Source organism: Rattus rattus, chromosome 2, assembly GCF_011064425.1.
Source record: "Rattus rattus isolate New Zealand chromosome 2, Rrattus_CSIRO_v1, whole genome shotgun sequence".
NCBI lineage: Eukaryota > Metazoa > Chordata > Mammalia > Rodentia > Muridae > Rattus > Rattus rattus.
The window spans coordinates 102,850,362-102,866,447 of record NC_046155.1 but is presented as its reverse complement, the minus strand read 5'-3'; the positions used below and the strand labels follow the sequence as shown (position 1 = coordinate 102,866,447).

Here is a 16,086-nt window from a genome sequence, read left to right as displayed (position 1 = left end):
ACAACACTACATCAGATTTTGACATTTTAGGTTCCTTCTAAAATTAGGACTTCAATTTCTTAGAATCTATGAAGATAATGGTTGGCGTTATCAAATAGTTGCTTGTAAGAGTTTATGTAAGAAGCTACTGAACTATTAAAAGTCATAACTAGTAAGATTAATTATGATTTAATACATGCCACACTGTATTAACTAAGTGATATTGACTAAGTTAAAAGTTATGGGTTACCTAGGAATGTAGGCCCACTATTAAAGATCTCACAGTTTGATTTGGAAAGAACATTAAATTAATAATTAAGTTTTCTGACTGAATGTGTATTCTTTAAGCACACGTAAATGAGTAACAAAGTGATTATTCCAATGGAACATAAACTGTGTGAAATAGCTAAAGCACTTGAATGTTTCACCAAATAGGAACCCAATACAAATAACTTTGATTAAAGTACTGTCACTATCCCTTGGTAATTATTAACTGAAAAAAATATAGTGAGCTAAGCAAAGCAGAATCACCAAGCGAGCAGTGTTTCTGCAGAACAGTGGCGTTCCCCAGAAAACTGAGACACATAGGAAAGTTTAAGACTGGTATTAGCTACTTTGTAAAGAAGCCCATGGCTCAGATCAGAAAATCTGTTGCCTTTCTATGTTCAGTCATGGATTATTCCAGATGGGAAAAAAGTTTTATAATTCCATGAGTGTAAAAAGATTTTAGAAAACTCTACTCCACCATCAACACCATACCCCAGGCATTTCACTACAAAACAAATATCTTTAATTAAGGTGGTCTCTTGATGTTAGAATTGCATCAAAACGACTGATTGTACACAGCATAGAATTCCTCATTAAAGAACACTGAAGTCCCTGCCCAATGCTGCTGTGTCTACTGCACTAAAGGGCAGCCAGAGGTAACTAGCTTGTAAGAAGGCAGCAAACACTTTCGAACAAGGGCTACAGGACAGAGGCAGAGTCTGCACTAAGGAGGAGCTGGGGACTAAGAATAAGGACCTATACTAGCATCCTAGGTCATGCAACAACAACAGATGGTAAAATTTAATGTTATATATTGTACTAAAAGGAAATATGAAAGTGGTTTAAATATAAAGGCAACATCTTTCTTAAGAAAGTAAAGGATTAACAAAAAAATGTATGAGAGTCCTTGTGCAAGGAAACAGGACTCTGATTGGAAGAGAAACAAGCGTGTAAGAATTTTCTAGACTTTTTAATTACACATTTCTATGACTGTGTCTTGTGCACACACAAGTAACTTTTCCTTTCACCAGCATGGGTAAAAAAAAAAATCATTCCCTGGGGAATATGAACCTCAGTGGGGAAAAAGAAGAATTTATTTAGTCAAATACAAAAATGTAAATAATGCCCTTTGTTTCTGTTCTAAATATTCCTGTTTTATAGCGAGATAGGAGTTCCACTAGAAAGATTTTGAGGGTTTGTGGTGTGTGTGTGTGGTGTGCCGTGGTATAGGACCAGGTCAAAGAGCAATTCATTGGTGTCAGTACTCTCTCCCCTGGGGTGGATCCAGGAGATAAAACCCAGGTCCTCAGACTTAACAGCAGGTGCATCTACCGAGGGAGCCATCTCACTAGCCATGAAAGCATCATTTCGCACATGAAAGTCCATGTAAATTATTTAAATACAGTTTTACATATTTGCTCACTAATTGGCTTTAAAACGTGTTTTTACAACTTTCATAAACTCAAAGACACGGGGTTCTTCTCTCTCCCATAATCAAGTTGGAATTTCCTTATTAGCCATCATGCCTGGGGATAACTAGCCAATAATCTTCTTTAGTCATAACTCATGTACTAGAAAACTGTCTCCTTCTATCCCACCTTCCTCTGAGGCTCCTCATATTATAGCCCCTCGAGCCCTTGAATCGGAACAGGCGGAATATGGCTTGGCGAATAACCTTGGTCTTCAAGCTGTAAATGATAGGATTCAGCACTGGTGGCAAGAGCAGATACATATTGGCCAAAATACTACAGATCACCCTGGGCGTAGAACTGAAGAGACGGTGTGCCAAAGACAGGGTGATCATTGGCACATAGAAAATGGTCACAGCACAGATGTGACAGACACATGTACTAAGAGCTTTCTGTTGTTTTTGAGGGGCCACGATGTTCAGAACAGTGCGAAGGATCAGGACGTAGGAGAAAAGAATGAACAATAAGTCAGTACCATTCAGGTAGAGCTGAAGAAACATTCCCCAGAAACTGCTGATCCAGGGGTTGGTGTATGTGAATTTGATTATATCTGGATGAAAGCAAAATGGATGGGAAAGCTCTTGGCCTCCTTGGAAGGACACACTCTTCACAGCCATAATTGAGGGGAAAATGAAAACCACCTGTCTTATACAGATGATCAATCCAATCACAAAACTCATCATGTCTGTGAGGAAAGTAGCATACTTGAGAGGGCTGCAGATGGCTAAGTAGCGGTCAAAAGCCATGGCCACCAACACTGAAGACTCCAGGAATGAGAAGCTATGCACAAAGAACATTTGAATGAGGCACACTTTAATGCTGATCTCCCGGGCATGAAACCAAAGGACACCAAGGACTGTGGGAAGGGTTGTGATGGTCAGACCTAGATCAACAACAGACAGCATGGAGAGAAAATAGTACATGGGCTTGTGGAGACTACGTTCGATGATAATGACAAACAAAATAATACTGTTTCCCAAGAGTGCAATGGTGTAGAGACCACAAACAGGAATGGAGATCCAGACATGAGCAAGTTCCAGACCAGGGAAGGCTGTGAGGAGGAAGCTGGACGAGGCGGTGGACGTGGTATTATTGAAAATCAGCATGGCGAGTTGAAGACACACTCTGAAAAAAAAATGGGAGTAATAGTATTTGTCATCAGATCCTTCTTGTAAACTCCAGTGTTTTTGTACATCTTTCTCAAATTACACAACTGTATCTCCTGTTTTTGGAGCTCCTCAATCTCTATACTACGAAGAGATTAAAACCTCTGACATAATTTCTACAGCACTTTAAACCATTTTTCTAGCTCCTGGTTCTACTTTCTTGCCTCTGTTCTTGTTAGATATAGCTACTAGCGCTTGCATTTTACTCTCCAAATATCTTCAAAACTCATATGTTGAGCTCTTGGTTCCAAGTATAGCACTGTTTATAGTTGAGCTTTTAAAGTTGATTAAATCATGAAAATCTCTAAAATCATGTCTGTATTAATTTATTTAGCTCAATAAGATATAAAGATATTTAGAAAAAACTTGAAAGAAGTTAGTCACTGAAGGTGTGCCATAGAAGTATGCATTTTGATTCCTGACTCTTCCTCTTTCTCTCTATCTTCTGGTTGCCATTAAATGAGAAATTTTTCTTTGCTTTGGCCTTCTACCATGGTGCACTGTCTTACCACAACCTTAAACAACCAAGTCAAGTACCGTGGACTAAAGCCATAAAATGAAATGAGCCTTTCTCCTTTATAAATTATTTCTCCTAGTTTCCCTAGGTTCATTCACATCTTATTTTCCAGATTAGACTTGACATAAAATCTTATAAACATATATCACACAAATGTAGACTATGAAATAAGAAGAGTTATGTTGTAACCCAGTAGGACTTTGCAGTGAGCCACTAAGCTGATCTGTTCCAGAGTACTAGAGAAGTACATTGGAGGAATACTGCCACTTAGAATACACACCACAGGATGACCCTGTTAGTATATGCTTTAAGAAGTTGCTGTGCAGATGTCTCCTTGTATCTGAATCATGGGCCACCCTCTCCTCATAGTCTAGTATTAGTATCATAGATTCTTTATTTTATTTCCTAGATTGAAATAATTCCAATAAGCCTTCCTTTTCCCACCACACATATTTGTAAGCTGCCCTCACTGCTCTGTTTGTTTCTCTGTGCAGCTTCCAGCTCTACTGAACCAGCTAGCTCCTGTTCTTTCCTCCTAATTACACTTTTGCTCTGTGGTTGACACCCCTTCCTTTTGAGATCCATCATGTGACTTGAACATACATACTGCAAGTATACTGTTTTAAAGAGCCCTGTCAAGATTTCTGAACATTGTTCTAGTAGAATTAGAAGAATTCTCATTTTCCCTACATGTCCCACAAACCAGAATAAAAGAGATTAGTGCTTTTTAATTACCACACAAGTCCTTATCTGACCAGCCAAGCTGGAAGTAACATTGGCCCATATAAGAGGCAAGAAACAATGACTCAGATAAAGACCCACTCTATTCTATACTTTAGTAACTTAAAGGACTACAACACTGCCTCCAGCATCAACATTGACAAAGCCCAACCTCTGTAGTTCCCAGACACTGTTTTTTCCCAATTATTAATACTCTATTGCATTTTCCCCACAATCTACAGCATACTTTGACAACTCCAGAGCATACTAAATTGAAAATTCTCCTCTGCTGATAAATTTTGGGGCCACAATGTTTGGGTATTGGTTTAGATATTTTATTTTAATTTTTAATTGGTTATTTTATTTATTTACATTTCAAATGTTATCCCCTTTCCTAGTTTCTCCTCCAAAAATCCCCTGTCCCACCCCCTTCTCCCTGCTTCTATGACAGTGCTCCCCCTGCCACCTATGCTGGGGCATCAAGCTTTCATAGGACCAAGGGTCTCCAGAAGAAACATTGAGAATAGTATAAACAAGTGACATCTTATCAACCTGGAGTGTTAATTTCTTGATACATATGGCTTGTGTGTCTTACATATCTCAGTACTAGCTAGTGATACAAGATCTGGAACAATAGAAGACTTAATAATATTGATTATAGCATAATAATGGCCATAAAAAGAAAGTTCTGATGTCAAGTTTATTTTCTCTTTCTTATTTTTCTACTTGTCCTCTCTTTCTTTGTTGCAGTAACTATGATTCTAAAAACCTCTCTCTTCTTTTTTCAACCAGATTTATCATCTTCTGAGATTTTCTTGAGCTTCCTTCCATTGTTCTCCTTCTATCTCTCACTCTTTAATTTTTCACCCTCCAATCCCCTCCCTTATACACACTCCACTTACCTGGCCACATCTCTTGAGCCTCTTCACATAGCCGAGATTTAAGCAGTTCCTAAGAAGGGGACTATATAGAGAGTCTCATAGAGTCACCAGGCAATAGTAATCTTAATTATTGAAGTACACTAGATAAAACAAGAATGATGAGATCAATATCAAATGTTCCCCCAAAGCAGCTCAGACTCAACTGAACACAATGCTTTAAGGCTCAGACAAGCCCCATCTATCAAAGCTGGGAGCAAAGGCCTGGCCTGGAGGCTGTCTGTAATAGGTGTCTACAAAAACAGCCTGCCTGTGTCAGATAACTACAGCCATTTCTCTTCACCTAGCCCTGGGCAACAGATTCTCAGCCAAATAAGCTCCCTTAAATGTCAGAAATTAATTAGGACATGATAAAAGGCTAATCCCTCTCTACTATGATGCTAATATACCTTTTGTCTGACAGTTCTAATACTAAACATAAGCCTCTGTTATGCAAGAACCCTTTCTGAGAGTCCATACTACTTGAGTCACACCTGCTTGCTACAGTTCCTAAGTATAAACAATCTAATATATGTTAAGTACAAAACCTATGCTATACTTTTAAAATATATTTTTATGCAACCATAATCAACATAGTGAGTTAAGAGGTAGTCTCCAGGGGTTGGGGATTTAGCTCAGTGGTAGAGCGCTTGCCTAGGAAGCGCAAGGCCCTGGGTTCGGTCCCCAGCTCCGAAAAAAAGAACAAAAAACAAAAACAAAAACAGGTAGTCTCCAATTTTTACACAGCTGAGGGAAATAACAGCAGAAGGAGATTTTGAGTAACTTTATCTAAAAGCTAACACATTATAGACCTGGAATTTAAATGAATGCTTATCTCAAAGTTCTAGAATTCACTCAATCTGCTACAACACCCTTTTCAGTAAACTGTTTTATCCACATCATTGGTAAATATGGTTCCAATGTTTTATTCTCAATTAACCATCCTATAAACCTGATTCCTACCCCTTTTGACTAGAATCCATCTTGCTGTAGCTGGTACTAAAACAATAATCTTTATAATAGCGAATTTTCCCTGGATTTTGCCTCTTTTCAAAAGTTTTCCTAGCCATATTTTTATAATCTTTGCATGACAACTACACAATAAAATGGTTTATCACAATATATAGAGATGAATAATTTCATGTATTACAAATTAAGAAAAGTTCCTATTTATATGCAAATACATTTCCTAGGGATAGTAAGGTTTCAAATAAGACTTATAAATGTTACCTGAGTTCTTAAAGGAAAGAAAATACTTTTTTAAAAAAAATAGGCTTTAATGGGGAGGGGGATGTTTGCCCGGAAACCGGGAAAGGGAATAACACTCGAAATGTATATAAGAAATATTCAAGTTAATAAAAAAAATAAAATAAAATAGTAGCAATAAATACAATAAAATACAAAAAAATCAATAAAAATGAAGAAGAGAAATTAGGGATAGTCTTGAACTCACCGGCATGGAAGAAACCTTTCTGAACAGAACACCTATAGCACGGCATTAGATCAACAATCAGTAAATGTGACCTCGTAAAACTGAAAAGATTCCACAAGGCAAAGGACATTGTATTTTGGTCAAAGTGGAAACCTACGGAATAGGAAAATACGTTTTACCAACATTCAATAGAGAGCTAATATCTAAAATATGTAAAAAACTAAAAAAAACCCTAAATATCAAAAAAGTAACCCAATCTAAAAAGTATGGCATAGGTCTAAACAGAATTCTCAAAGGAGAAATCACAGATGACTGAGACACACTTGAAATAAGGTTCAACACCCTTAGTCATAAGGGCAATAAAAATCAAACTACTTTGAGATTTTATCACATATCTGTGAGAATGTCTAAAACCAATAAAACAATTGAGAGCTAATATTGACAAGGAGGTAGTGTAAGTGGTACGTTTATCTGTTGCTGGTGTGAGTACATACTTGTACAGTCACTATGCAAATCAGTGTGGCAATTCCTCAGGAAGATGGAACTCAGTCTACCTCAAGATCCATAAGCCTCTTGGGCACACACCAGTGTTTCACCATACCACAGAGATACCTGTTCCACCATGTTCATGGCAGTACTGTTCATAATGGCCTGAAACTAAAAACAATAGAAGTCCCTCAACAAACGAATGGATAAAGAAATCCTCAGGTAAATGTATGGAACTAGGAAAAAAAAAAAAAAAAACATGGTCAGTGAGGTAACCCAAACCCAGAGACAAATATGGTATAAATTTGCTTTTATTTGAGTATTAGTTGTTAAGTCAACGATAAAAAAGGCTATAATTCATAAAAACACAGAGGTTATTTATACAGTAAGGACTAGGGGAACAGGTACATCTCCCTGGGAAAGGGAAAGATAATTATAGATGGATGGGGCTGGAATGGAATCAAGTGGAGAGGAGACTGAAGAGAGGCATGAGAAGGAATATTGAGAGTGACATCTACAATTATGGTTCATTTGAGGTTAGTATGAAACCTAATGCAGTAGAAGCATTGGAGAATTGGAGATAGAGATAGAGATAGAGATACACGTATATGGATAATATACATATATATGGAATATATATATATACATATATATTCGCATCTAACTTAGTTGTTGGATGAAAGGGTCCTATGGGAACCTCCAATCAATCCATCCAGGCTAGTGCCAAGTCTGCACTTTGTTCTTCACAAACTGAAGGCAGGGTCCCATTGCTGAAGCTAAAACATACACAGCTCATTGAATATGGAGAAGTTGAGCCAGTGCCCACTTGGAAACTTCATCCCTATGTGTTAGTAGATTTGAATAGGAAGGTATTCCACACACTATCAAAGAAGAAACATAAATACCAAGCAAGCACAAAGCCTTCAATATACAATTCTGCCCTGACCGCCAGATATGCTAGCACAATGTGGCACAAAACTTGTGACAGTACCTAATCAATATTGATTGGTTTTAAAGCTCATTCCTAAAACCTATACCTAGCACCACTCTGGTGACCAAAAAACCTGAGGCTAGATAGCTCAGGGACCTAGTATAAAACCGAATTTCACTGTTTTAAAAACAAAAGATAACAACACCAGTAAAACAAATACCAATATATCAACCCCTGATAACATTCTGCTACACTCATAGATTAGTTCCTAGCTCAGCTGTCATCACAGAAGCGTCTTCCTGCATCAGATGGGAACAAATATAAATACCCACAGCCAAGCAGAGAATTCAGAGAATGAGACACTTTGGAGCACTCAACCCTAAAAGAGGATATCTCCATCGAATCCCTCCCCTCAGGACTCAAAGAAGCTTGCAGAAGAGGATGCAGAAAGAGTCAGAGGGAATGGACAATACTAACTAAACAAGGCCCTCTGATTCAATGGGATCAATACACATGTGAACTCACTGAGACAGATGCGACATACACAGAGCCTACACGGGTCTGCAATAGATAAGGTACTGGAGCTGAAAGGACACATGCACCCACCCATAACCCAGAAGCTTTCTCCAGCTGATAACAACTTACAAATGAAAGTTTAGATTTTTCCAGGGGGTCTCACTGGGGAAACAAACTACTTTCAAGTGTGAGCTTCAAGCCCAGAACTAGATGTCCAACAGCAACACTGATGATTCCTTGTTTCATAGTGATATGTTGCAGTTTTAAACTTTATCTTATTTTTCATCATTGTTTTCATTATATTATATATTTTACTCTTCTAGACTACCAGTTCTTTTCATACATACTATGGCTTCCAATTTAATGTTTTATGGGATCCTTGAGTATGGGGAATGAATATGTCTCTGCATTTGTAACTGTTTCTTATGCTTATTCTTGAATTCTTTTTCTTTTATTTGCCTTATCCTATTCCAATGTACTAATTTTGGTTGTACCACATTACATTATATTTTATTATAATTATTTCTTAGGAGCCTATTTGTTTCCTAATAAGAAACAAAATGGGATGGATCTGGATTAAAGTGAGAGAGGCACTGGGAGGGGTACAGGAAGAACTGTAATGAGGACATATTTTGTGAGGACATATTTTCAAAAGGGGGAGATGTACAGTTATCATTGGTTATTAAATTAAATTTTAACAGATGAGACAAGTTCATCCCATAGATACTGAGCTACACTAAGCATTTGAAGTACACTGAGATGGAAAAGGCCTTGGTTAGTGTGTAGTATATAGGATAGTAAAAAACGAACACACACTGTACACTGTTAGATATCTTAATTCATTGCAAGATTCCAGCATAATGAAATGGAGATAACAGAGCATCATTGGACATAAGGTTGAAATTGAGATTCAAGTCTGGAAATGGATATTCCTCTAGCACACTACATGTGCCATTCTTTGCACATGCAGTTTCCTTTTGAATATATTGTCTCTTGTTTATTAACTCTTTACATACCACTTTATCATATATATGGAAACAGATAAATGAAGACATACAAGCAAACCTATAGCCATATTGAACACTGAATGCAGTGTGTTTATAATATAGAAATGCTCATTTAAATGTACAGTAGTTATAAGGACAAGCTAGACAAGGCAAGGTGGTGGAAAACTACATTTTAGTGTTCCACAGCACAGTGGAATGGTTATAACTTAAAAAAAATATATCATCTGTTTTATGAAAATCTAGAAGAAAGGTGCTTAAAGATTTTGAGTCATTTATGAGGATATTGTTTAGAACCCTCATCTGATCAGCTAATGGTATGACATTATTGAAATATCATATTAAGCTCCACTATTGTGCCAATGAATACATATTAAGCAGATTTTGAAAACTGTTTTAAAGAAAGAAAAACTTTAAAAGAGATATTAATTTATTATTGCAACTTGCTTCATGATAGTGTGTGGAGCCTCCTGAGGACGTCTAATTTCCATACCTCGTTTACTGTCCCAAGGGTATCTAGTGGCAGTGTCACTTGTGCTTTGAGTTCCTTATAGATAAACTGGTCCATGAGCTCTGTGCACACATACTTAGCTGGACAATGAATGGACAGAGACCCTCCTCTCCTGGTAAGAGCCAGGTAAGGTGCTAGAACCAGGTAGAGCATGCACATTGAGCAGAGATGGTTGACAGCTGAGATGGAAAGAACAGACCAGAGCAGGGAACAGCGAAAGGAGTCAGATGACCTAAAGGACTGAAAATCAAAGAGCAGAAATATTGAGATGATGGGTTTGAAATATGATACACAAACTGAAAATTGCAGGAACAATGAGAAATCTGTGAAAAACTTGCAAGTATTACTTTTTCCCAGATGAAAATATCAAAGGCAATTACGGACTATATGTGAAGTAGAATATCCAATGTGGCCCCCAAAGTGACAGGTGTAACAGACTTTAATTTTGGCTGGCATCTGAACTTCTCTTAGTTTTTAATAGACTTTTGCAATCTTTTAATTTGGCCCTAGCTCTACATTTTTATAGAGCTTGTATGTTCTGAACTTCCTACTCTCTCACTACTCTTATATTGCAACATAAAAATTATCACAGAAACAACAATAATAGGTAGAACATACATATTCTCTTTTATGAGGTTAATAGGAGGTGTTACCATAGACAGAAATGAGTAAACAGGTTCCTACAGCTACCCTGTTATTATGCTGGGCTCTAACTTTTTGTTATAGGGTTAGCAGGTGATGTTACCATAGACAGAAATGAGTGACCAGGTTTCTACAGCTACCCTATTATCTTCCTGGGTTCTATTTTCTTCTACTTTCTTCAGTCATCTATTTTCTGTATAACCAAAACTTTCACGCAGAGAAATCTATATTCAGTGGTGTTTCTTCCTGTCTCTAGCTCCTTCAATATCAAGCAAACCACAACATATTACCAAAAGAAAAAGATTGACCAGATGTGTGGGCACTGTCCCTCAGTGGTTAGATTGATTTGACCTGTCAGGGGAGAGTGAGCTTCTCTGCTTTAAATGCTACCCTGGTGATGCTAATGCAGATGTCCTTCACAAGCACTAATTCAGAATACTAATTATATGTTTCTAAAACCAAAGATTATGAGTGCTGTACATCTAGTCCATCAATAGCCTAATTAAGATGTCCTCAGTATTTTCTTGCTTTCTTACTTCTGTTTTTGATTTTGTTTTTTCATTAACCATTAACTGTAGCCATCTGGATTTTTATAGATATTTTATATAAAAGTTTCAAGTTATTCTTAAAAAAAATCATGTGTATGTTGCATTACGATTGTAGCATTATTAAAAGTTTTATTTGCCTCCAATATGCCAACCCAGATGTAAAACTATATGAAATAGGGACATTTTTTTCTTTTATTCTTCTCTAATATATTACATCCTAGCCAGTTTTTCCCCGTCCACTCTTCCTTATCCTCCTGCCACCACCTCCCCTTTCCCCCCGATCCATTCATCCTATGATTCCCTTCAAAAAAGAACAGGCCTTTAAAAGTTGTCAGTAAGGCTCAGGTATGAGTCAGTAGTATAACATGTTCTTACAAAGCACAATGCCTTGAGTTCAATGGCAAGATGGAGGAAATGAAAAAGGAGGGACGGAAGAGTGGAAGGAGAGTAGGAAGGAAGGAAGGAAAGAAGAAGGAAGCAAATAAGAAAGAAAGGAGAAACAAAAAGATCGGGGGGAAAAGAAAGTAAAATAAAGACAATTGATATGTGTTCATTTGTGACATAATAGGTTCTGTTCTCAACTGATACAGTCCTGATATAAGACATTATTTTTTCTCTGTATTTTGAAATCTCTCATGTCTTGTGATATATATATATATATATATATATATATATATATTACATTGTCAATATTATGCTTTTAATTGAAATAAATTTATACTGCAAAATGAAACAGAAAAGTAGAGAGTCTATTTTTCTCCTTATTATATGGAATAGATCTACACAATTGTGTCATATTTCTCCCTTAAAGTTATTACATTAGCCATATCACTCATAAATTTCTTAATCTTTTGGCTCTATTCATAGGACAATGTTTACAACTGAATTGCAATAGTTTCAGATATTTTGCATCCAATTTATGAATATGAGGTTTATAACATTTGTGAGCCATCATGTGGTTGCTGGGAATTGAACTCAGAACCTCTGGAAGAGCTGCTGTCAGTGCTCTTAACTATTGAGCCATCCCTCCAGTTCTAGTTTATAACATTTGTGAAGTTCTTAATAACTAACTTTGGTATAAGTAGAATGCATTAAATTCTGGTAGTTTTAAATTTTAACCTACTTGAGATTATCATGCAATGCCTGTTGCTCTTACAGCTACATTTCCATACTTATCTCTGTTTTATTCTATTGTTATCAGAGGTACTCTTTTAAAAAGACCTGGAAAATAGAAATTCTAACAATGATAGAATCTTGGTTTAGGGAAATAAATCACATAATAAAGTCATCATCCATGTTACTTTATATCAACATATAATGTGAAACATAAAGACAGAAAAACAAAATTATTTTATGACTATATAACAGTCCACTTCTTCTTATTATAGAACTAATTATAATATGACCATTTGAATCCAAATCAGAAATAAATATACAGACCAAATACCAGATTTTGCTTTATCAGTAATTGCTTTCAACTGTCAATCCAGAAGAAACATTACAAACATCAACTACTTATTTCCTATCTTCATTACATAGACACTGAGATAACACACTTGTAAATTAGTTGAATTCAAGGTATCAAAGGTGAGAATAAATGGTGTAATTAAGTAACAGGGAGGTGCACAAGGCTCGAACCATGCTACCTCAAAAGTGAAAATTGCCTAGGATTCTGGAAACACTTTAATGGAATTTCTGCTTGTACAGAATATATCACATTTCTAAAAACAACAACATTAACTGCAGAATAAATAACTCATTTGAGGAAAATCCTAGTGGTTGTAGATGACCAGTAACAGAACCTCAAAGGAAAATGTCACACAGCTTCGTGGGTCTCAGAAAGACAGAATCTTGTAATAGTCATGTGATTTGTAGAAGTGTTTGCAATAGGTTCATGTTGGGTTTCAAGAAAAGTTCCTAAATTACAATATTAAATAAAGTTGTGCAGGTGGTATATTATTTTAGGTTTTGCATGTGGGTGCATATGAGCTAGTGCATTTTTCACTATGCTCTTAGTTATATTCCAACGAAATGTCACTATCCACATAGTTCATTTTGAATATGCTGGAATCAATGTGAGGTAGATGAATAAATGTATGTATATGTGGTGTGTCTATATATATTCATACATGTACGCCTATGAATATGTGTGTTGGTTTTGTAAATGTGGGTAGGTGAAATTGGATGTCACTGTGGAAGTGAGTTTAGTAACTTTTCTATTATTATCTCACTTCTCTAGGCTATAAATTGTATGTTTGTTTCTTTTTTTAAACTTTGAGAATTGTCAAAAGAATTGAGATTTAAGTTCTCTAATGTATACATGGAATGTTTAGTGTCATTTTCATTTTTCAGGTCAACAAATAAATCAAAAAAAAAACCCACCACATATGACCTGCTGAGGAAAGATAAGGACGACGTAATATAAAAGTTGTTCAGAAATTTGTTTTTAACTTTTTCTTCCTCTGTTGTTTTATTTTTGCAATTATAAAGCCATTTACTTCTCTCATATGAGGCACTATTTCAATTTGCAAGTGTGAACTATTGAAAGAGTTAATTTACTTAGTGGAGAGCACACCATGGTAAATTTGAATGGATCACATACCAGTCGCCCAGTTTTCATTCTGACAGGCATCCCAGGGATGTCAGACAAGAACTCGTGGATGGCCTTTCCCCTGGGATTTCTCTACATACTAACCCTCCTGGGAAATGGCACCATCCTAGCAGTTGTCAAGGTAGAGCAGAGCCTCCATGAGCCTATGTACTACTTCCTCTGCATCTTGGCTTTGACTGATGTTAGTCTCTCCATGTCTACCTTGCCCTCTATGCTCAGCGTCTTCTGGTTCAATGCTCCTGAGATTCCCTTTGATGCATGTGTGGCACAGATGTTCTTCATCCATGTGTTTGGGTTAGTAGATTCTGGAGTATTATTATCCATGGCCTTTGACAGATTTGTGGCTATCCGAGACCCACTGCATTATGCTTCTATCCTTACTCATGGTGTTATTGGAAAGATTGGACTAGTTGTCTTTGCCCGGGCAGTCTGTGTGGTCTTCCCTGTGCCCTTTCTTATAAAGCGGCTGCCCTTCTGTCATCCCAATATCTTATCTCATTCATACTGTCTTCACCAAGATATGATGCGCCTAGCCTGTGCCAGCACCCGTGTCAACAGTCTCTATGGCCTCATTGTTGTGATCCTCACATTAGGGCTTGATGCTCTCATCATTCTCTTCTCTTATGTACTCATCCTCAAGACAGTGCTGGGCATTGCCTCCAGAGCTGAGAGACTCAAAGCCCTCAACACCTGCCTCTCTCACATCTGTGCTGTACTTCTTTTTTATATTCCTTTCATTGGTGCCACCATGATCCACAGATTTGGGAAACATTTATCACCAATTGTGCACATGCTTATGGCCAATATCTACCTTCTCCTCCCCCCTGTGCTAAACCCTATTGTGTACAGTGTAAAGAACAAACAGATAAGAGGTCGAGTCATGAGAATGTTCCAGGGGAGAAAGAGCAGAGCCTAGTCAAATGGAATCACATGAAAAATTCAGTCAACACTGGAGTGATTTATATTTCCATTTTCAACAGCTATAACACAATCAAATTTTGAAATCTGATTTAAATGCAATGTACGAGTGAGCAAGGGTATGGGCAAAGATAAGCCACATCATTTTGTTATGTTTGTATTCAATTTTAGAAAGCACACATTTTGATATCTGCTATCAAAAAATCAAATTTAATTTGATGATGTACTTTTTGTCTACAAATTAGACATGAGCATTAGTAATGATGTATTATGGGTTTACAGATAAAATAATCCTTATGAGTATTTTCTTTATCCTTTCTATTTGTTCTTTGAGAATTTATTCTCATAATGTTAAGTAATATTTGATGTGCCTGTTAAGCAGTAGTTGCACTAACAATGATTCAATACATCCCACAAAACTACTGAATAATTGGCTGTAGAATATTATATTTAAATATAAATATAATAAAATTTAAATAGAAAAAGAATTGTTATATGTAAGTCTCTTTTATTCACCAGATGTAATTGTTGTCACAGAAGCTTACTGCTGAATAAACCCACCCTTTCTACCTCGTTCTGAGCTCTGGCTGGCTGGTTCAACTCAACTGTTCTGGCTCAAACTCCTCTCCAAGCTGACTGATTAAAACTGCTTCTCTCGGCTTCTGACTGAATTGTTCTACTTGGAAACATTGCCTCTGAACTCCACAAACTGAACTGCACTGATGCGTAAACTAAACAGACCTGAACTATACTGCATGCCTGAAATCAACTGACTGTCCTCACTGAACTGCCCTTCACTTAGATGCCATTGCTTGGAATTAAAAGTGTGTACCAAAGGTGTGTTTGTATTCCAGCTGGGTCTCATAGACCTAGAAGGTCTTTGGATATGATCCCTTGCCAGAGCAGCCATGTTGTTGGATTAAAATTCCTCTACAGTTACAATACAGCGCAATAATTAATTACCTTTCTGTCCAGGTATTTATTTGTGTATTTAAAGAATTCTCTTATAAAAATAAATTATTCATATTATTTCTCATGCTTATCTTTTTAAAAATGATGCAGGTTTAGTATTCCTTCACATATTTAATAAAATAATGCAGAATTCTTTTGACCTAGAAAGATTGTTGCCCATTTTATTGTGTACTAGAGGTTTTGATAAAAGTTAACATAATAAAGCCACTTCCAAGGTTTGTGTAAGCTGAGTAGAAATGCTGAGCATAAGTGAAAGATTTGAAATGCAGTGTACACATGTTAGATAAATATGTAACTTGTTCTTCTATTTATACTAGTATCTGTTTTAATAATTATGTTAACTATCAGACAACTAATTTGTTAGGTCATTTATCTTTCATTTAATATATATTTAATACTAAGAAATCCCAGTAATTATACTAGACCCCATGGATACAAAGAAACATATAGTATTTTCTGTTCAATCCTACAATGTTTCTC

General features: G+C 36.5%; 2 protein-coding genes across 2 annotated transcripts; one reads left to right on the top strand and one right to left on the bottom strand.

Annotated features, from left to right (window-relative positions):
• Positions 1–1,810: 1,810 nt before the first annotated feature.
• LOC116894063 (olfactory receptor 51T1) lies at positions 1,811–2,842 on the bottom strand. Its single transcript, XM_032895786.1, has one exon. The coding sequence runs from the start codon at positions 2,819–2,821 to the stop codon at positions 1,811–1,813; it is 1,011 nt and encodes a 336-aa protein (XP_032751677.1). The 5' UTR covers positions 2,822–2,842.
• A 10,839-nt stretch (positions 2,843–13,681) lies between these two features.
• Positions 13,682–14,632, top strand: LOC116894062 (olfactory receptor 51H1). The gene has a single exon (XM_032895785.1). It carries the CDS (start codon positions 13,682–13,684, stop codon positions 14,630–14,632), a length of 951 nt encoding a protein of 316 aa, XP_032751676.1.
• Positions 14,633–16,086: the final 1,454 nt, after the last annotated feature.